This window comes from Spermophilus citellus, assembly GCF_964194105.1.
Source record: "Spermophilus citellus genome assembly, chromosome: 2".
NCBI lineage: Eukaryota > Metazoa > Chordata > Mammalia > Rodentia > Sciuridae > Spermophilus > Spermophilus citellus.
Window position 1 is genome coordinate 225765191 of NC_138183.1, and position 22646 is coordinate 225787836.

At 34.6% G+C, this 22646-nt stretch overlaps 1 protein-coding gene across 5 annotated transcripts in view; it reads left to right on the forward strand.

Annotated features, from left to right (window-relative positions):
* HIPK3 (homeodomain interacting protein kinase 3) overlaps positions 1–22646 on the forward strand; it is a 91403-nt gene that overhangs the window by 62393 nt on the left and 6364 nt on the right. For 2 of the 5 annotated variants that reach the window (XM_081279973.1, XM_081279974.1), the window contains exons 3-14: positions 5986–6109; positions 11684–11803; positions 12768–12854; positions 13560–13744; positions 15144–15303; positions 15717–15840; positions 19470–19591; positions 19829–19956; positions 20046–20207; positions 20363–20425; positions 20718–21014; positions 21316–21456. In XM_081279973.1, coding sequence (XP_081136099.1) covers positions 5986–6109; positions 11684–11803; positions 12768–12854; positions 13560–13744; positions 15144–15303; positions 15717–15840; positions 19470–19591; positions 19829–19956; positions 20046–20207; positions 20363–20425; positions 20718–21014; positions 21316–21456 — 1713 coding nt within the window. The remainder of the gene's footprint in view (positions 1–5985; positions 6110–11683; positions 11804–12767; positions 12855–13559; positions 13745–15143; positions 15304–15716; positions 15841–19469; positions 19592–19828; positions 19957–20045; positions 20208–20362; positions 20426–20717; positions 21015–21315; positions 21457–22646) is intronic. The other 3 variants (XM_081279975.1, XM_081279976.1, XM_081279977.1) reach the window with 3 other exon arrangements.

Here is a 22646-nt window from a genome sequence, read left to right on the forward strand (position 1 = left end):
CAGGTATGCTTACGAACTGAGTCACATCCCCTGCTTTTTAAATTTTTTATTGTCAGGCTGGGTCTGGCTAAGTTGTTTAGGGCTTTGCTGAGTTGCTAAGGCTATCCTTGAACTTGCAATATTCTAGCCTCAGTTCTGAGCCTCTGAGATTACATGCAATATTTTCTTAATGAGCATGAACAGCACACAAGTTCTTTAGTTGAGTGGCATTTGAAATGGTAACTTAAGGGATCTATCTATTATTAGAAATATAATTTTTCTTAACTAAATATATTGAGATTCTGGACCAAGACATCCCTTTTTCTAACAGGGTTGGGTTTCTTTTGCCAGTTATTGGACACATAAGTAAACAAATAAGCAAAAATGGAATAGAGCAAATAAAGTGTTTCATTGTTGGTCATCTTTTCAGGTAACTTCTTATTTTACTGTATATTGTTTTGAAGCCTCTACTGTGAACATTGTCTCCTAAGTCTAGCACAAGTCTCACAAATCATCCACAGGCCTGCATACTCATTTACAAGATTTTTCAGCTTACCAAATTTAAGTCTTAACCTGTGGTTTATATCAGTGTTTCAAGACTTTAGAGAAGCAGTAAGAATTTTCTCATAATGAATGTTGATAAATCTGGGTTAAAATATACAACAAAATAAGAAAGTAAAACAGCATTTAGATATATAGTGCCTTTGTACCTTATGACTTATAGACTATGTGGGTTTGTGGGTTTCACGTTTGCTTTCTAATTGTGTTGTTATTTATAGAAAGAGACATCAGGTGGGGCTGAGGTTGTGGCTCAGCAGTAGAGCACTCACCTAGCATGTGTGAGGCACCACATAAAAATAAAAAATAAAAATAAAGGTATTGTGTCCAACTACAACTATAAATAAATAAATAAATAAAAGAAAGAAACATCAGGCTTCGTTGTACTCCTCATTAAATAGGCATGTTTAATGTATACCAGGTCTATTTTCAAAACACAAATAATTTCTATTCTCTCCAATATCTTCAACATTGCCACATTATGGATGTTCAGAAGGGAGTTAAGGTAGATGATAAAATAAGTGGAAGATCTTCCTGTAGGATTGGAAAAGAAGATCTATTTTAAGAGTGGCCCACTACTCAGAATCCCTTATCACTTTTTTTAATGTGATCACTATGCTATGATCACTTTTTTTTAAAAAAAATTTTAACCTTTATTCCATTCATTTATTTTTATGTGGTGCTGAGGATTGAACCCAGGGCCCTGCGCATGCTAGGCGAGCACTCTAAAGTTTATTTTCTGTGGTTAAACTATCTTGTAGAACTCTCAATCTCTGGCAGTTATCTAGAATGGAAGTGTTTTTAAGTATTATTTCTAAACTTTTAACCTATGATATATGTAGAAAAATATATGGCATGCTATGATTAGTGGCAGAGAAATTTACTGTGTTTTTTGTTTATGATATGTATATGTATTATAAAATACAAACTTTTGGAAGCTAGGTGTGGCAGCCATGGAATGTGCCACTCAGATCCTTCATCCTGAGAACCTCCTGCCTAGAGCAGCTGACCAGGCTTTGGTACTCAGGTGAAGAGCCCCACTTCCTCTTGGCCCTCTGAGCCAATGACCACATGGTTAGTTTACCACAGCTGGGCTATTTTTGCTAGCCAGGTCTCTTCTAACAGATCCTTTTTGCTTAGGAACTCGTCATTGACCTTACCTTTCTTGTCACTGTACTGCTGTTGGAGGTTCTCTTTACTCAATTCTTTCTTGGCCTCTCTTTTTCTGGAGGTTTCAGACCTCAAGGTCTGAGAGCTCTGATTACCTACTCTTAATTCCTCCCTCAAAATCAACAGTTCTAGTTAAAATTCACTCACATTTTAAAACAAGGAACTGAGTTTGCTTCTGTGAATGTAACTTTTATATCTCGGATTTTATAGCTAAAGGGGCTGTATGCAAATCCTGTTTAATATTTTATAATGATACTTCTATATTCTTATCACTGTCAGAAACTTGGCTCATTCATTAGATGGTATCAAATGGCAGAATGAATTCACTGGTTTTGGTCTGATTGACAGAAACTTTTTTCTTAGTCTTAACCAGAATTCATACTTCTTTCTCTCTAAGTTGCATATCCTAGGTGTTATCATTCTCTTACTTTTCTTTCATTGCCAAATGCAATATTGAAAATTTCTATATTAACAAATTTTAAATCCTACGGAGAATTTTTCATGTTTCAAAGTAACCATAAAGCTTTTATATACATTGGGATTGTCCTATTAATCTTAATAATTCTTTAGGATTCAGATTATTACATGATTAAAAATCAGTAGTAAATTCTTCTTGACGCCATCCTTTTGGAACTGCCGTTTTGCTTTGCATCTTTTAAAATCTAAGTTGATATGTGTTTTTAAATAAACTCTTATATCTAGTTCTTTTTCTTTCTTTGTAGACTTGCGTTCTTCAAGACCTACTTCAAACCCTGATGTCACTGTGATGCTTCCATTGTGTACCTCAAACTATGTTGGAATGATTTATTTGAGAAATGTTTGCTGAGTGCATTTTCTTTGTTAGGTTCTGAGTATTACAATAGCGAACTGAGAAATGAGGTTTCTTTCTAGCTTCTTTTATATAATATTGTGAATATATAGGCTTGATAGCTTAGTATAACTTATTTTTTCTCTTCTACAATATGGTTTAGCACACTCAGTTACATCTGAGCACAATTCATGTGTATACATCCGCACAACCACTTATTTTGTCAAAAGAATGAAACCTTCTTATAATTATATTTTGAAGATCTTTCATAGCATTGCCCCATGGCTCTTGTTTTTCAGTAAATACTTTTGGATCTGCCGAATCTTAACCATTAATTATAGCCACAGATAGCCAGGAGTACAAGCTTTGCTGTGCAAATACCAAATCTATAATAGAAAATAATTCATTTATTCTGATATAAGATACAGGGAGAAAATAGGGTGGTCTTCCCATTGGCCTAATTTATTGAGTGCAGGGCATTGCTTCTTAATTTTGTTTGCTGTATGTTGAAAACACCCTGTTACTCCAAGATGTCTAATTTAATTGGTGTAGGGTGTAACCAGGGCCAAATGATTATAATGTGCAGCCAAGCTTGAGAATCATTGTCTTATGAGAGGCGTAGTAGCAGATATCTGTAATCCTAGCAAGTCAGGAGGCCAAGGCAGGAGATTGAAAGTTTGAGGCCAGCCTCATCAATGTAGTGAGACCCAGTTTCAAAATAAAACATACAAAAAAAGACTTACCTCAGTGGTAAAGTGCTCCTGGGTTCAATCCTCAGTACAAAACAGTTCCCAGGGACCACATTTTTTTAAAAAAAATATTGTTTTAGTTGTCAATGGATCTTTATTTAATTTATTTATATGTAGTGCTGAGAACCCAGTGCCACACACTTATTAGGCAAGCACTTGACTGAGCCAAACAAATTATTGCCTTAGAAGATAATAACAACCAGAAGTCTCAGTTAAGAAATCAACAGTTTATTCTTCTAAACTATGTATATATACATATATGTACCTATATATGTGTGTGTTCTCTCTCTCTCTCTCTCTCTCTCTGTCTCTCTCTAATACTGGGAGCCCTGGGAATCATCTTAATAGTAATGAGAATCCATAGCTTTCTGATCTTCATTTGAACTTATCATTCTCCACTAAAAGAAATACCGGGTATCCTCAGAGAAATGGTGGCCTCTGGGGCCTTAATAGGAAAAGAACAACATGAACCTAGACTATCTTGCTGTGCCAGAAAGCAAAGAAATAATCAGAAAATGTGGGGACATGTCAAAAATCATATAAAACTTTAAAGGACTTCTAAGCAGTCAAATCTGGGAATAATTATATCAATGAATTATAACCTACTGAATGAAACAGGAGTCTATTAATCTGTACTCATGGAGGTCAATAAATGAATAAATATAAAGTTTCATAAGGAATGGGTTAGTTTCAAACTGAAACCCCATAAATAGTTAATTACAAAGAGAAAAGGAGGAACTCAGTAGTGGATAAATCTAGCAGATACCATGTTAATTAAGTGATCACAGTGAAAATTATTAGTGATGGAAGGTGTTTTGTTACCTTTTCATCTCTGTGACAAAATACCTGGAAAAAAACTGAAAGAAGGAAAAATTTATTTTGGCTCATAGTTTCAGAGGTTTAGTTTCACAGTCAGGTGACTCCACTCCTGTGGGTCTGTGGTGAGGTAGAACATTATGGTGAAGAGGGCATGGTGGAGCAGGACTGTTCATTTTATAGCAGCCCAGAAGCAGAGTTGGAGTGATGGATAGAGGAAGGAGCAGAGACAAGGTAGAGTTTCCAAGTACCTTGGATTTATATTTTGGACTTCAATGACTCATGCCTTTAACTATTAGATTCTACCTCCTACAGTTTTTCACCTCCCACCTTCTAAGTCCATTCAGCCATGAATCCCTCAATGGATTAATCCATTGATGAGTTTAGAACCCTCATGATCCATTGATTTCCCAAGAGCTTTACCTTTGAACATTGCTGCACTAGGAGTCAAACTTTTAACATGTGAGACTTTGGAGGGCATTCCAGAGATGATGGAACATATCAAAATTGAGTGCCATTTGATACAGTATAATGGGAAAACAAATTTCTGTGGTATTTCTTTCACAGATTTATAGCCTGAATCTAATTATGAGTGTACACTAGTAAGACCACATTCAAGGACATTTCTACAAGTAACAGGCCTGTAACATTTTATGTCAGGGTCATGGAAATCAAGGAAACACTGAGGAAACATTCTATATTGAAAAAAATCTCAAAGGAATATGGCAGCTAAATGTTAATGCACAATTGATGCTGAGTTGGATCCTTTTGCTTGCTAAAAAGGACATTTTTAGTATAATTGGTCAAACTTGAATGGGCTCTGAGACTTAGATGGTTAGCAATATATCATTGTTCTTTTCCTGATGTTTATAATTATATTGCAGATATGTAGGGGAATATTTTTGTGTGTAGGAAAGACAAAGCATCCAGTAATGTGGCAAATTATTCTCAGGTGATTTTGGGGGAAATATTTGTTTACCATTCTTGCAACTTCTCTGTAATGTCAATTTTTTTAAATATTCTTTTAGTTGTCAATGGACTTTTATTTTATTTATTTATATGTGGTGCTGAGAATCAAACCCAGTGCCTCACACTTACTAGGCTTGCAAGCGCTCTACCACTAAGCCACAACTGCAGCCCCTCAAGGTTGTTTTAAAATTAAATGTACACACATACACATACGAACAAATCCAGGATAACTATAATGTTTGTGACTTTCTTTGCAATTGCAGTACATGAAGCTTCTCCCGGGAAAGCCATATGAAGTAGCTACATAATTTATTTGGGAATGATAGTATTTCATGGAGTACATTTTCCAACTTCTAACCAAAGTCCTTTAAGTAATAAAATGCTTTTAATTTTTTGTCTAATACTTTTCTACTTTTCAGGGGAGAATACATTGAACATGGTTTTGTGGATGACCAATGACCCCAGTCATGTGAACATTTATTATTATTGTGTTCTGAAGTAGTACCTAAGTCTATATCCACTTTTAGTCTTGGCCTTTTTGTTTTGTTTCCTTTGTTCTTATCTCTCACTGTCTGGTTTTAGTCGTGTTGATGTCATGGTTCATGTATTTAATCGTTTGCCAGTTTTCTTTATTGTGTGTTATTTCTAGTCTTCTGTAGTCTGAAAAACAAGATCTGTTTTTTTTCTTATTTTTAAAGTGTTATGATAATAAAACTCTGTACAAGTGTAAAAGATTCATGAGATTTTATCACAGTGATTGATGTACTAATGGCGCCCTATTCAGCTTAAATCAGGATTATGGTTGTGTTTCAAAGAGTTATAAAAGAACAAAGTAGAAAATGATTCCTTTGCCATTTGATAACATTTCTTTGAATATCAGATGAAACCAGATAATCTTAAATGAAAACCACCCTGACTGATTTTTCCCTTCCACAGAGCTCCAGAGATAATATTGGGGTTGCCATTTTGTGAAGCCATAGACATGTGGTCATTGGGATGTGTGATTGCAGAATTATTCCTCGGATGGCCGCTCTATCCGGGAGCCTTGGAGTATGATCAGGTAATAGAACTATCATAGTAACCTAGTTGAATTGGTAGAAAGAAAGAATAATAATAGACTTAGAAGGGTATGTGGACCCAAGTATACAAATCACATGAGTATCTTTGTCAACTGGCAAAACTTGTTATTATAGAATTTAAGTTCAAGATCTTAACATTGATTCTTGATTTTCAAAACTCTCTTGTAATGTTGAAGTCAAATTTCTTAAAGTAGTTACAATTCACAGACCCCAAACCAGTGTTTTAGAATTCTTTTTTTTTTTTTTAGTTATCAATGGACCTTTTTTTTTTTTTTTAATTTACTTATATGTGGTGTTGAGGTTCGAGCCCAGTGCCTCACACATTCCAGGCAAGTGCCTTACCGCTGAGCCACAGTCTCAGCCCTAGAATTCTTTAGAATTCTTTAGAGAATCTTTTACATCTCATTTTATACGGTAGTTATATAAGGTCTGGATTGTGCTCATTTAAATAATTGGGTTTTACTTTCATGATAAACTTTGTTGACATATGAAATCTGAGCTCCTCTCAAATACACAGACTTCTAAAGGCATCATAACTTTTGGTTTTAAACCATCAGCCATTATATAGACTATCAAGTACTGTAGATACTTGAACCGTTGTCTGTCTTTTCAGCTGTTTTTTAATCGTGCTAGAAGTCTTTTTAAATACTATTTAAAGATTCTAAGTAGGATCCACGAAATTACCTCATGAAACATACTTTTCATGGTAGTTTTTTAAAAATGTGTTTTAGACATTGATGGACCTTTATTTTATTCATTTATTTATATGTGGTGCTGAGAATTGAGCTCAGTGCCTCACACATGCTAGGCAAGTGCTCTACCACTGAGCTACAGTGCCAGCCCCTTCATAGTAGTTTTTAAGAATGTTCATTGGTTACTAGACAATGTTATTTACTAGCATTTTGATTTTTTAATATGAAGATTGTTTTTGGAGAAACTGCCCTCTTATTATTCATTATTCTTTTTGTGTCTTCCTTATTTTGGAGATCGAGTCAACTCTTTTTAATGGGAAATGTAAGTCAAATTCAACAAAGTCGTTATATAATTTTTTTTGGTAATTAGCTTTTGTTGGATAATAGTAATTTTTATTTAGGTGATATGGTATTTAACTTTTAAGCAAGAAAAAATAGAAAATAGAATTTTTTTTAATATTTATTTTTTAGTTGTAGGTGGACACAATACGCTTGTTTATTTTATTTATTTATATGTGATGCTGAGAATCAAACCCAGGGCCTCACACGTGCTAGGCAAGTGCTCTACCACTGAGCCACAACCTCAACCCCAAAATAGAACATTTTAAAAGCGCACATGACAATCACATAATATGTTGTTCTTTAATTCTGTTTTTTAGGGCTTGGTTTTCTATACCAAATGGAATATATAAGAGATAATTAATTTGAGTGACTTGAATGTTCCTGAGATGACTTTAAAAATTATTTAGTATTGATAAATGTAGTTTTATTAGATATTAGGATTGACTTTTATCATCTTCCAGTGACTTTCAACCCATGAACCTTCTCTTTTTTGAGGGGAGGGAGTGGGTACTGGTGATTGAATTCAGAGGCACTTGACCACATCCCCAGCCCTTGAACCTTCTCTTTTAGGTCAGGTTTTCTATAGTCTGTGCCTTCTTTCCTCCATATGTAGAATACCTCTTAAAAGACAGTTTCTTTTCTTTTTTTAAAATATTTATTTTTTAGTTTTAGGTGGACACAATATCTTTATTTTTATTTTTATGTGGTACTGAGAATCGAACCCAGTGCCTCACGCATGCCAGGTGAGCACGCCACCACTTGAGCCACATCCCAGCCCCCAAAATAGTTTTTTAAAAAAATTTTTCCATTTTCTCTCTCTCTCTCTTAGCTTTTTACCCAGCTTCTAACTTTGATGCAGATGTTAGACTATTGCTACTCTGAAAGAGTTGGTAATCTCATCAAAAAGTCCCATCATCCCTCGGAAGTGCTGAGGAACCAGTCAACCGATACTTTTGACTCTGTGGCATGCTTTTTACTCTGGAACAGGACACCATCTAGTGGCAATTCCAAAGTTGATTTGTTATTATACTCTGAATTTGGACTTAACACATCTATTCTTGGACTACCTATGTTAGTACTTAAAAGGATCCCAGAGATTATCTATTCATTGTCCTCCCAGTTTTCAAAGGAGAGAAAACGGAGGTACCACAAAATAAATTGATTTGTCAAGTCACAATGCTAATTTTAAAAACAACACAATGACCAAAACCCAAGTTTTCTAAATTCTATTATTGATGGTTAAACAAAAGAAAGGAAAAGAAAAAAACAACAACAATAACAACCACAACAAAACTCCAACAAAACCTGGAACAGGTGTTATCTGATGTAGACTAACAATATTTTCAGAATGTTTGTGACTTTGCTTCTGAAGAGTTTGAATAAATAATATAACATCATTAGTTGAATAATTTTCAATTTAGTGTTTCAAAATAAGTGATTTTCTAAAATATAAATGTAAATGAATAGTAGCGAAGGTTTAGACTCCTTGCTTTGGTGGTTAGTCTTAGATTTTATACTCTTTTTCAAGTAAGATGTTTGCTCAATAGGCCTAATTAAATGTTTAAATTCAAGATAGGAGAACTTTCCTCTACCCTTAATTTTCTTTAAAAAAAGAATCCTATATTGGTTTGGGAGTCTTATGCTTTTTTGCATCCATGAACATGTTTATAGGGGCAGGGACTGTAGCTCTATGGTAGAATGCCTGCTTAGTATGTGTAGGACACTAGATTCAATTCCTGGCCAGATTTTTTTTTTCACATTTATTTTTCTTTTTTGTTGGTGGTGCTTGGGATTGAATACAGGGCCTTGTGCATGACATTTAGGCCTATACCACTAAGCTACACTTCCAGCCCTCACATAAGTTTTTAAGACTATTTAATGTGTTTGATTTTCATAGACTTTCCCATCTCCTTAGATTTGGATTTTCTAATTTAGGATGTGATAGGAGCAACAGTGGCATATACCTTTCTCTGTTATCTGTTTGCTATTTTAGTAGTTTCCTTGATAAACTTGGACCCTCAAAACAGGATATTGATATTTTTTAAAAAAATATATTTTAGTTGTTGATAGGCCTTTATTTTATTTATTTATATGTGGCTCTGAGTATCAAACCCACTGCATCCCATGTGCTTCATAAGTGCTGTACCGCTGAGCCACAACCCCAGCCTCAATATTGGTACTTAAAAAAAAGAAAATTATGATTATTATTTTTGCCTTCCAGTGGCAGTTGAGTGAGTGATAGTAATATTACTGACGATTACTTACTGAACTCTTTTATGTGCCAGGAACTGTTAATACTTTACATGAACTCATTTTTTAAAAATTTTTAAAAATTTGTTCTTTTTAGATATGCATAACAGTGGAGTGTATTTTGATATATTGTACATACACGTAGTATAATTTATTCTAATTAGGATCCCATTCTTGGGTTATACATGATATGGAGTTTCACTGGTGGTAGATTCATATATGAACAAAGGAAAGTTACATCTGATTCATTCTACTATCTTTCCTATTCTCACCCCTCCTACATGAACTTATTTAATGCTCTTAACAACTGTAGAAGGTACACGCTATTACCTCTTGTTTATAAATGAGGAAACTAGGTTGTGGGGAAGTTAAATACTTCCCTATGCCCAAGAATTGAACATAGAAAGTCTGAATCCAGAAGCTATTAACAGTGGACTTCCATACAACTCATGAGCTCCCAAGGCAATATGGGGGAAGGATTAAAAGTCAAAGGGCCTGGGGCTGCGATTGTGGCTCAGTGGTGGCCTAGCATGTGTGAGGCTCTGGGTTTGATTCTCAGCATCACAAATAAATGAATAAAATAAACAACTAAAAAAAAAAAAGGTCAAAGGGCCTAACCAGACCCTGCTCTATTCTGTCCCCCTTCTGTGGTCCTGGTGATCTTTTGGACTTTAGTCTCACCCGATGGATGTCAGCCTATCAGTCACTTGAATGGGTTTCATAGTCTTTCTCAAATCCCTCAGCCTCTCCTGGTGTCCTATCCCTAGGTTTTGATTCCAGGCAAGGAGCTATAGCCCATGCTTTTTTTTTTTCCCCCTTATTTAGTTACTGGGATTGATTGAGCCCAGGGGTACTCTACCACTGAACTATTTCCGAAGCCCTTTTTAAATTTTTGAGACGTGGTTGCACTAAGTTGTCCGGGATGGCCTCAAACTTGTAATCCTCATGCTTCACCTTCCTGAGTAGCTGGGATTACCACCATTCCTGGCACCTCTCTACCTTTAAACCTGTTTATTTTATCCCAATCATGAGTGAGAGAACCAATATCTGAGGGCTTGCTGTATACCAGGCACTGTCATAGGTGTTGGGAATATATGTACATAAACAGAGTCCCTCCCTATGTGGAACTTAGTTTCTAATAGAGAAGGGGGTAAAAAAAAGTAGAAAGTAAATGTATAGGATAACAGATGGTAAAAAGCATAGTGAGGACAAATATGTCCAGAAGGGTGGGGCTGCTGAGAAGGGCAGAGCCTGCTTTTATTTATTGGCTTGGAAAGCCTTGTGGATAAAGGTGACATTTGAGCCTATTCCTGAAGGAAGTGAGAGAGCCATACGGACACCTGGGAGAAGTATTCCAAACAGAACATCCAGTCCCTGAGGCTGAAGGTTTTTAGTATGCTCCTTGGGAGAGCTTATCTATAACTGTGTGTCTTCCTTTATAGAAACAATTACACATAGGCCGGGGACTCCAGACTCCCTCAGTAGTAATACATCTGGTCTCTCAGTCTAAATTTCTTGAATGCACTACTTACTGTCTCCCCATCCAGTCTCTCAATTCAGGCCTCTGTATGTCGGTCTCCTGCGGCCTTATCTCCTTACCTATTCTTAGGCATTACTTTAAAAATGTAAGTTATGATTCGGGAGTCTGAAGCAGAAAGATCATAAATTTGAGGCCAGCCTGGGAAACATAATGAATTCTGTCTCAAAATAAAAAAAATTTAAATAAGGATTGGGAATGTAGTTCAGTGGTAGAGACCCTAGGTTCAATCCCTAGTACTTAACAGAGGGGAGGGGATGGGGGCACAGGACAGTAAGTTAGTTTCTTGCTTGAATTTCTCCATTGATTTTCCATTATCACCTCCTAGAACAAAATTGAAACTTCTTAACTTGTTGATAAGGTTTGTCTGCTAGTTCAGTTTTATCTTTTAACCATTTTTCCCTTAATGAACCTCTGTTCTTCCAGGCTTTGAATGTTTAGGTATTCTCTCTTGATTTTCCATATTTATGTGTATTGTAATTTTAGTACAGGGTTTTTGTCAAGGATCTTTGACTATAAGATTAAGTATGCCGTTTTTGTCTTTGCATGAAGCATACATTTATTATGGTACTTTAAATACTGTACTATATTTCCCACTAGACTATTAATTTATTGGGCACAGATAATACCTTTTCATGTCTGACCCAACATCTAGCATAGTGGCTAAGGTAAGTGTTCAAATAACATCTATTGCATGAAAGAATTTAACTGTATTTTTTTAAACGATTTTTCAGATTCGATATATTTCTCAGACTCAAGGTTTACCAGGAGAACAGTTGTTAAATGTGGGTACGAAGTCCACAAGATTTTTTTGCAGAGAAACAGATATGTCTCATTCTGGTTGGAGATTAAAGGTAATTCATAAAAAAATAATATTTAGAAAAACAGTTTTCTAAATTGCTTCTTGCACAGGTAATCTCTTCTATGCCTGTTTTTATTTTACTACATTCTATCCTTTTGAACTTTTTAAAATCCTTCTTTAAGAAGGAAGTTTTCTCAGAATAATAGTTCATTTTCTAACCTAACAGTGTAATTAACTCACCTTTAATTTTTATTGATTGATTGATTGATTGATTGGTGTGGTACTGAAAATTGAACTTTTCCACTGATATATACCCCTAGCCCTTTAAAAAAATTTTTTTTTTAGTTGTAGATGGGCACAATATCTTTATTTATTTATATGTGGTGCTGAGGATTGAACCCAGTGCCTCACACATGTAGGGCAAGCGCTCTACCACTGAGCCACAACCCCTGCTCCCCTTTTTATTTATTTATCTTTTGAGACACTGTCTCATTAAGTTGCACAGGCTGGCTTCAAACTTGCTGTCTTCCTGCCTCAGTTTCTTAAGTTGCTGGGATTATAGATATTTGCCACTGAACTTGGCTCTTAATGATTTTTTAACTATTATATGCATAACTACATTTGTATTGTGTGCTTGTCTAATCAGTTCTATATTATTAAGCTTTATAGGATGGTAACTGAATCTAAGAACTGAATCTAACCACTTATTGCCTATCCCAAAGACTCTATTGCTAGAGTCTTTGGTGGAATCAGTAAATTCTCAATGATTAACTTTATAAATAGTTTTTGTTTAAAAGGAGTTGTTATATATGTAATATTTTTCTTTGCTTAAAGCAAGGCTTTTTTTAAAAACTTTTGTGCTTTTAAAAATTATATTTTTGTTGTTGCTCTTTTGAAAATGTCACTTGCCTTAGAATGCTCAATGTATTAGACTAAATGTGCCAGGATTAAAGAGATAAAAATTTGCAAATAGTGGCTACTAATATATTATTGTTCTCTTTGATATATGTAATAAGACACTGGAAGAACATGAAGCTGAGACAGGAATGAAGTCTAAAGAAGCCAGAAAGTACATATTCAACAGTCTGGATGATATAGCGCATGTGAGTACCACAGTTACATTTGTTAATCTTCTAAGCTTAAGATGGTAGACTTGAATGCCTTGGGTGCCAAAATATGTTAATCATTTCTTTTTTTCTTGATACTGGGAAATTGCACTTTGCCATTGAGCCACATCCCCAGCCCTTTTTCTTTTTTCTTTTGAGATAGGGTCTTGTTAAGTTGCTTAGGGCCTTGCTAAATTGCCAAGGCTGGCCTTGAACTTGTGATCCTCCTAGTGATCCTCCTATCTCAGCCTTCCGAGCCCCTAGGATTACTGGAGTATACTACTGTCTCCGGCATGTTACTCATTTTCTAAATGACTGTAGAGTAATTGCTGTATTTATGTTTTTCAAATGAAATTGATTCTAAATTTTCAAACTTTCAGAAGCTAAATTGCATGTCTTTATCAAATTTTTAGTTTAGCTATCTTATTACTTAGTAGAAAGTATTTTCTTCAGAAGGAAAAATCCTAGCAAGCAGACTTGGTTTTCCTACATTAGAAATGGTTATTTACTTTTCCTCTGCTTTGAATTTTGTTTGGTACCTCGAAATACTTTGAGGATTTGTTAATTTCAGTTGTTTTTATTTATTTCAAAATCATTGTAGTTTCCTATTTTTTAATATATTTTTTAAAAGCTATAATGTTTTAAATCTCCTACCCTCTATGGCTTATTTTTATTTGATGTTTTGAAATTTTGATTTCGTAGGTGAACACAGTGATGGATTTGGAAGGAAGTGATCTTTTGGCTGAGAAAGCGGATAGAAGAGAATTTGTTAGCCTATTGAAGAAAATGTTGCTGATTGATGCAGATTTAAGAATTACTCCAGTTGAGACGCTGAACCATCCTTTTGTTAATATGAAACATCTTTTAGATTTTCCTCATAGCAACCAGTATGTCTGCTTATAATGTTTTGTATTGGTTCTTGAAAAATAATATAGATCTCTAGAAAATCAATGTGTTAAAAAATTATTCTTCTTCATTACATATATGTATTGAGTTAAAAGAAATAGATAAGTTGGCCAAGTTTATGTAGATGGCAGAGTAGAAATAGAACAAATTTGAATTGCAGTTCAATGTTCTTTCTCCAAAAGAACCATACTGAAAATAAGAGCAAGTGGTTTTGGTTTTACATGGCATTTTTACCTTAGTAACCTGTGATATGTAAAAGGAAATATTATCAGTTTTCTCTACCAAGACACATTTCAGTTTTTACAGACCTTAGGTCCTGTGTTCTTTTGTGTCCTTCAAACTCCATTTTCCATTCCCTTCATAACTTTGCTCCCTGCATTCTGGAAGAGAAAAAGAGTTTTTTTTTTTTTTTTTTTTTTTTTTTTTTTTTTAAAGAGAGAGAGAGAGAGAGAGAGAGAGAGAATTTTTTAATATTTATTTTTTAGTTTTCGGCAGACACAACATCTTTGTTTGTATGTGGTGCTGAGGATTGAACCCGGGCCGCACGCATGCCAGGCGAGCGCGCTACCACTTGAGCCACATCCCCAGCCCAGAAAAAGAGTTTTTTGATAGATTATAATAATATATGCTCAAAATCGGAAGGTCTTATCAGAGTTTCCTTAGGCAAATCTTGCAAATTTTTTTTTGAGTCCTAGACCTCCTTTTTAAGGGAGGGGAATAAAGTAAATAATATAAAATAGCTTCGTTTACTATTTTAAGATGACTTAACAAAGAAGGCATAGGAATAAATCACTATTTATTATTATGAAATTGATATTTTCATGAAGCCCCATTACTTACCCCAAATACTTTAGCATATCCTATTGATTCCCACTTTGAAAATAACATTATAACTACATAGTTAATAAATTTAACTCATTAGTTAAATAGGAGAAACAGAAATTTAGGAAAAAACATTTAGGATAAGGGTCAAAAATGTTGTATGCTATCTACAAAATACCCACTAGATTTTTTAAAAAATATATTTATTTTTTAGTTATAGGTGGACACAATATCTTTATTTTATTTTCATGTGGTGCTGAGGCTTGAACCCAGTGCTTCTCGAATGCTAGGCGAGTGCTTTACCTCTGAGCCATAACCTCAGCCCCCCACTATTGCTTTTTTGTCTTAAAATGTTGCAGGTAATAATAATACTTTTCCTTGCTTTTAAATTCATTTTTTTTCCTCATAGGATATCCTAGTAAGATGAATATTGGAAATAGGTAGATTAAGTGCAAATCATAGAATTTTATTTTCTAATTTTTTTTGTTAATATGCAATAATTTTAAACTAGTATAAGCACTTAAAATAATGTAACATCTTTAACTTTTTCATTTGCAGTGTGAAGTCCTGTTTTCATATTATGGATATTTGTAAGTCCCACCCAAATTCATGTGACCCAAATCATCACAACAAAACTTCACTTTTAAGACCAGTTGCTTCAAGTGGCACTGCTACTCTGACAGCAAATTTTACTAAAATTGGAACATTAAGAAGTCAGGTAAGAACTTGTGGTAATTAATAATTATACTCTTAAAAAATTTTATGAGTATTCATTTTGCTTTTGAGGTAGACAAAAGTTTCTTGATGGCATGTGAAATTACAGTGCTGGGAGGACATGGTATAGCTTTTTTATTAAATCCTAAATTTCAAGCTAACGATTGGAACAAATCTATTCAAATTCATTTTTTTACTTTCCTCTTTCATTCTCTCCATATCTTCCACTTGCTCTTCTATGTCACAACTGCCAAAAGTAGAGTTCAACAAATCAGTTTTTAAATTTAATTTAGTTGGGTCAATTTGTTTTTCTTTTCATGTTCTGGGTCAATTTTTATTGTAGAATTATGATTTTCAGGAATGTGTGTGGCAGTTGGAACACTGCTGTGTGTAATGTGCTGTGCATTGTTGTTTCAGGCATTAACCACGTCTGCTCACTCTGTTGTACACCACGGGATACCCCTGCAGGCGGGAACTGCACAGTTTGGTTGTGGTGATGCTTTTCAGCAGACACTGATTATCTGTCCCCCAGCTATTCAAGGTATTCTTTCATTTAAATTGTACTTTGCTAGGCATGGTGGTACATGCCTTTAGTCCCAGCAACTCAGGAGTCTGGATTTGAAGTTTTTTGAATTTTTAAATTTCACTTAAGCATTTGAGCAACTTCTGAAAAATTTTGGTATCTCGAATATGACCAAACAAAGCACCAAGAACATGTTTGTTGACTCGGTTGGAGTAACATGTGAAAACAAGTCAAATCTTTAACTACTGTTCAACTTGGTAGCTTTCTTCTCAGCTCTTTAATATGTGTGCATGCTTTGCTTAACAATAGGAATACACTCTGAGAAATGTGCTGTTAAGTGATTTTGTCATTATGACCATCATAGAGCATCCTTACACAAACTAAGATGGCTTCCATGTCACTAGGCAATAATCTTAAGGGAACATTATAGTATATGTGGTCTTTCATTGACCTACATGTCAATTTGAGTTGTGTGATCATATGGGATTTTCATATAAGGTCTCAGTTGGAAGGTTGTGTAACTGAAAGCATTTTTAAAAAATGACAAATGGTTAATTCTCAAGATGAAATTGTGATCTAGTGGTGGCCTTGAGTATCTGTGGCAGTGACCAATGGCTATGTCTAGTAATAAAATTGCCCACATTATCAAGTTGTTAGCCCTCTTTAAAGATGCTGTTGTGTGTGTTTTTCTCCAACTGTTTACTGTAAGAATTTCAAATACATAGAAAATGAAAAAAATAATGTCTTCTATTTTAGATTCAACAAGCATTAATATTTTACTATATTTGTATAATTAATCAATATGTATACATATCATCTGAAAGTGAGTGTGGTAGACGTTCTGGTTTTTCTCTTAGGTAAATTTATAATCTATGTTAACAAATAGGTTTTTTGGTTCTGATAATCTCTCCCATGTACCAGAGGCAGTTGGAGGGTCACCCACCCCACACTGTGGTGTATTCCATGAAGATTTGGAGTAGCAGTTTTTTTTTTTTCTTCTTCAGAGCTTATTTTTTAGGTATATAAAAAAGAGACTTATCAGATACATTTCTAAACAGGGTTGAGCAACAGTCTTAAAACATTTCAATAAGGTTAGACAAATCCTTTAACTCTTTATATGGTGTATAATTGATTTAAAAAAATAACTCTTCTGTACATATGGTAGCAAGAATATGAGTGGTTTATCATGTAGTATCTGCCTTAGAAGTAGACAATTTCCCCAACTCAGCATCACTATAGAAAATCTCAGTATTGGATTTCTTACCCCTCCCCTTCATGATGTGCCAGTCTATCTGTAAGAAACATTTGAAAGTAATTACTGTGCAGTTGTGGAGTAGTAATTTTGGTGTGATCCTAGACTGTGTTTTGAAATAAATTTTATGCCTATCTCTTTGACTTAAATTTTTTATTTTACGCTGGGGCCATGGTGTATAGGTAATGTATTTATGTTATTAATATAATATATAGATGTTTGTACATAGATTCTGTAAGATAGTGCTTATTAAAAAATACTTTAATAGGACTGGGGATGTAGCTCAGATGGTAGAGTGTTTGCCTAGCATGCACAAGGCCCTGGGTTCATCCCCAGAAACCCCCTCCCCCAAAAGTACTTTAGTGTAGAAGACTTAGTCAAACTTTTATTTAACAAATCTGAGTATAAGTTATATGTATGAAACAAGCATTTAAAATTATTTAGTAACCTGAAAAGTTTAGCCATTCCTCCCCTCTGAATGAAACCTACCATTTTAGAGTGAGATGCATTCCAGCAAGATTCTTCTCTGTAATAAAACAATCTTTATAAGCTTTTTATGTCCCACTTCTCTAATCATTAAAGCAAATCTAATCAAAGACCAAGTTTAAGCTAATTTAATAACTATCAAAAAAGTTGGGATTCTAACCCATTGCTATTGAAGAGAGAAGATATAAGGGAATTCTCACTTCAGGCGTTGTTAATAAAGAGAACTTAAGGGCAATTTGATTATTGTTTGGGTTTGGGAGTTTCCTCCTTATCAAAGTGAATTATGCTTTTTTTATTTCCTTGAAGAAATTGTCTCTTGACCTGGTATAATTTCACTGCTTGTGTGCTTATATTCCATTTCTTAGAGAATATTCTTATCAAGGCATACATTTTGGAAGGGGCAAGAAAATCAGTTAGGAAAAAGAAATGTCTAGACTTTTGTAAAACTTAATCCATACCTAGCTTTTTAGGTAGAGTGAGAAAGTAGAATATACTGGCAGTAAGATAAAAGTCACCTTAGGATTAGCACTTACATTTGTGCAAAAAAAATGTAAGATTGTTTTTCAGTAGGAAAAGAAAACAATTATATTTTTCTTTTATGACTGAAAAAACAGCCAACATCACCTTTATTCAAAAACCTACAATATTTTTAAGCCGTGCACTACATACTTCAGTCATTGAAGGGCTGCATATTTGGTTCCTTAAGGTCATGTTGTCTGGGATTGGGGATGTAGCTCAGTGGTAGAGTGCTTACTTAGCAGGCACAAGGCCCTAGGTTTAGTCCCTAGTACTGCGGTAGTAGGTGGGGGGTGAGCAGGAGATTACATTGCCAGGAGATTTGGTAGTCATCTTCATTTAGTAGTACAATGCTATGTTGTTCACACAGTTGTGTGAAATTGCCTAGCACATTTCTTGCAAGGTATTGGAAGTGACTACTACAGTAGTCTGGAATTATGTAGATAATTTATTCTAGTTAATTGTTTTTTGACCCTGGATGATGTCCCTAGAATCTTGTTAGTTAAAGCTCTCAGTTGGGGTATCATGCTTATATTTTCTTGTCTCAAAGTTAAGTTGTGTAAGACAATATTTGGAAGGCACTTTGCAATACATTGAACAGAAATACTAACGTTAATGGAATTAACATTGCTGGCAAGCCTACTTTTAATTTTCCACATGGATAATTAGGTAGATCTGTTTGTTAAATGGGAAACATATTTGTTCTGGAGTTGCAGCAGCTCTCGAGGACTAGAGCACTTGTCCTTTAAGCCATATTGGGCAAAGCTTTGTTATGTCATCAAATTAGGCAGAATAAATTATTATTATTACTACTATTGTTATTATTTTGCTTTTCCTTAATGTATATGCCATTCAGAAATTTGGAAATCTCTGGAATTTCCATCCCCTTCACAAACTATCTTGTCCATTGAATTGTGAAATGCATTATATCCCCCTTTTGTTGTCAAGTATGTCAGACCCTGCCACAGCTTCATAGTTAAAAGTTTGAGTGATAAGAACATTTACTTGCCAGGGTATCAGGATGTCAAGTACCTTTACCTTTCTAGGGCCTTCATTACAGTGGGAGAACGATCTGAAAAGAAAATAAACTACAATAGCAGACTTCAAAGGGAAATGGAAATTTCGAGAAAAATAAATGACTCAACTTTGTGTAGCATTCATAAAACAAGGAGTTTTTGTTTTGGTAGTGGCAGGCTGAGGCCAGATAACTTTATAACAGTTTTTGGACTGATGTAACACAAAGTAGATAGAAAGTGCATTTCTTTACTAGAGTTATGAAAGTTTTGCATAGGGAATGGTTTTATAAACCCAGACTTTATTTCTTTACATTTAGAATGATTTTATAAATTAAATCAGAGGAATTTTTTTTTTCTCTTACTGAATCGTTTCACAGGTATTCCTGCAGCACATGGTAAACCCACCAGTTATTCAATAAGGGTGGATAATACAGTTCCACTTGTAACTCAGGCCCCAGCTGTGCAGCCTCTACAGATCCGACCAGGAGTTCTCTCTCAGGTTGGTCATAATTCATTATGTTTTTGCATGTGAGCTGTCCTCTTGACATATAAATAAAGGCACTGATGTATTTGTTTTATTGTCAGCCTGTGCTGTTGGGTCACTTTCAATCCTTTTTGTAGGATATTTATTGCCTTTAACTTTTATAATTTTATTTGTGACTTTAATACATTTTGAGTTTGAGATGTATGATGTATAACTCAGAGGCTTTTGTTTGGTGGTTCTGTTTTGACACAGCAGACATGGTCTGGTAGAACCCAGCAGATGCTGGTACCTGCCTGGCAGCAGGTAACACCCATGGCTCCTGCTACTGCTACACTAACTTCTGAGGGTGTGGCTGCTTCACAAAGGCTTGGAGACTGGGGGTAAGTTCAAAACAAGAGATTTGTGAATAGTCTGAAAAACATAGATCTCTATAAAGAAGAGATTTAATTTTTCTGAACTTTTTCTTTAGGAAAATGATTTCACACAGCAATCATTACAACTCAGTGATGCCACAGCCTCTTCTAACAAATCAGATAACTTTATCAGCCCCTCAGCCAATTAGTGTGGGCATTGCACATGTTGTCTGGCCCCAGCCTGCCACTACCAAGAAAAATAAACTGTGTCAGAACAGGTGGGTATTGGTACTTCAACTTTTCTTGCATTTTGAGATTTTATCTTTAAAATGAATTTTGCATGTACACTAAAGGGTCACTCTGTTGTATTCAAAATGACCTCTTTGATAGCTTTGTTACAAACACTAAGCGAGCTCCCTTCTCAATTTCTCAGAGGTATTTTGGTAAAACTAATGGAATGGGAGCCAGGAAGAGAGGAAATAAATGCTTTCTGTTGGTAAGATTGTCTTTCTTGCCCTTTTGATTTATTTTCTACCTATAATGTAGCAATTATAGACATTCAGATATAACATTTACCAAATATGGCCACTTAAATGTATATAAATGCAATCTACACTAATATTTTTAGAAATATTCTATATTTCACAAAAACTTCTGATATGTCAGTGCATTATGTACACACACTTGAACAAGTGAAGGTTTGCATTGTTCAGTTCAACAGATATATTAGAGAAATGTCATTTCCATATTTTAATTATAGAAATTACAAATTATTCCTTTGGTTGCAGGAGTAATTCATTGCAGAATACCAGTATCCCACATTCAGCATTTATTTCTCCAAAGATAATAAATGGAAAAGATGTTGAGGAAGTAAGTTGTGTAGAAACACAGGACAATCATAACTCAGAAGTAGAGGCAAGAGATTGCTGTGAAGCGTCTGTCAGACAGGACTCTGATTCATCGGTTTCAGAAAAGCAGCGGCAAACCATCATCATCGCCGATTCCCCGAGTCCTGCAGTGAGTGTGATCACTATCAGCAGTGACACTGATGAGGAAGAGACTTCACCAAGACATTCGCTCAGAGAGTAAGTGCCCAACTCAGCATCCTTAAAGAATGATGGTGGTGCCCCTAGAGTGCTGAAAAATACCTGTGACAACCTTGTTAGTTTGGAGTAAAACCTTCAGATGAGATAATCAGGTTCTAGACAAAGCGGATATGCTACATCAGATTTGTTGTGATTACTGTTGTATTTTTAAGCTTTAAATTTTAGTCCATGTAGCTCATTCTTAACATTTCCCATCCTTAAATTAAAAATGTAAATTCTGGTTATTTTGAGAGTATCTTCTCATTTTTTACCCATATTTTCCCCTTCCCTCTTCCACTAGATGTAAAGGTAATCTAGATTGTGAAGCTTGCCAGAGCACTTTGAATATTGATCGGATGTGTTCATTAAGTAGTCCTGATAGTACTCTGAGCACCAGCTCCTCAGGGCAGTCCAGCCCATCCCCTTGCAAGAGACCGAACAGGTAAGAGAATTTCAATAATAGTATGTAATAAATATTAAATCTACTAAAAAGCCTATAATTTCTTTTGTTGTTGTGTAAGTTAATAAGTATCTGTCAATTTACCACAGTGAATTCTCTCTTAAACGTGATTTTTTAACTAGATCACTTTTTTGTGGATTCAGGTTTTTAATAGAATTTTTTTTTCATTATTATAGAACAATTCTAAATGAAAAATTGAAATTTCTATGAAGTAATTTTTAAAGAATCATCTGTTTTCGAAAGGGTTAAAAAAAAAATTCCACTTTTTCAACTTGAGCTCCAGAGACTGCTATGTGATAAATTCTGAATAAAAACATTTGTTGGAACAAAATTTAAAAAAGAATATTTTGCGTAATGAATTACTGACTGACCCACTATCTCTAGAGCAGCCACTGTGATTTTTTTTTAAATTATTGATGATGTGTTTGCATGGTTTTGTCCATATTTCCTTTTCTAGGCCTCTTTTTAGCTGGGGACATGTACTGCCACTAAGACAGTAAGCTTCTCATAACCAGCATGATCTGTTAACATCTTAATAGATAAGCCACAAGAACTTTCATGAAATACATTGGATTTCAGTTTTTAGAATTTTTTTGTCAACAATAATACTTTAAAAAATTTTAAGAGTTAATTTTGAACACTTCTCTTTTTCCTTAGTCAGGAAACATGGCATTAAATACTAATAGGCAAAGCTCTGTGGAAGTTATAAAGTCTTTTTAATATATTCTCTTCTTATAAATTACTTATAATGTGGTTTGGAAATTGATGTGTTCAGCTTATATATTAATATACACACATAAATTATGCATATACACATAAATATGCATACAAGATAAAAAGGAAAATAAAATGTACATATAAAAAGAGATGTTTCAAATTGTATGAAATGAGTGATTAAAACAAACATTAATGTAGAAACTTTAAACAGTGAGATCTTGTCGGGGCCTGAGAACAATCAACAGTAGAAGAAATTTGAGACTCTGCCTAGGCCTGTAGAGCAATCTGGAAGACTTTTGAAAAGGCACATGTCTGAAATATCCCAGTCACATGCTATGTGTTTGTACATTTCATTTAAATTATCCAGAACAATACTTCTGTCTAGATGAAATTATGTAGAATTTATAAAGGAGAATTTTATGAAGTACCACTAAGGATCAAGTGGGAAGAGAAAA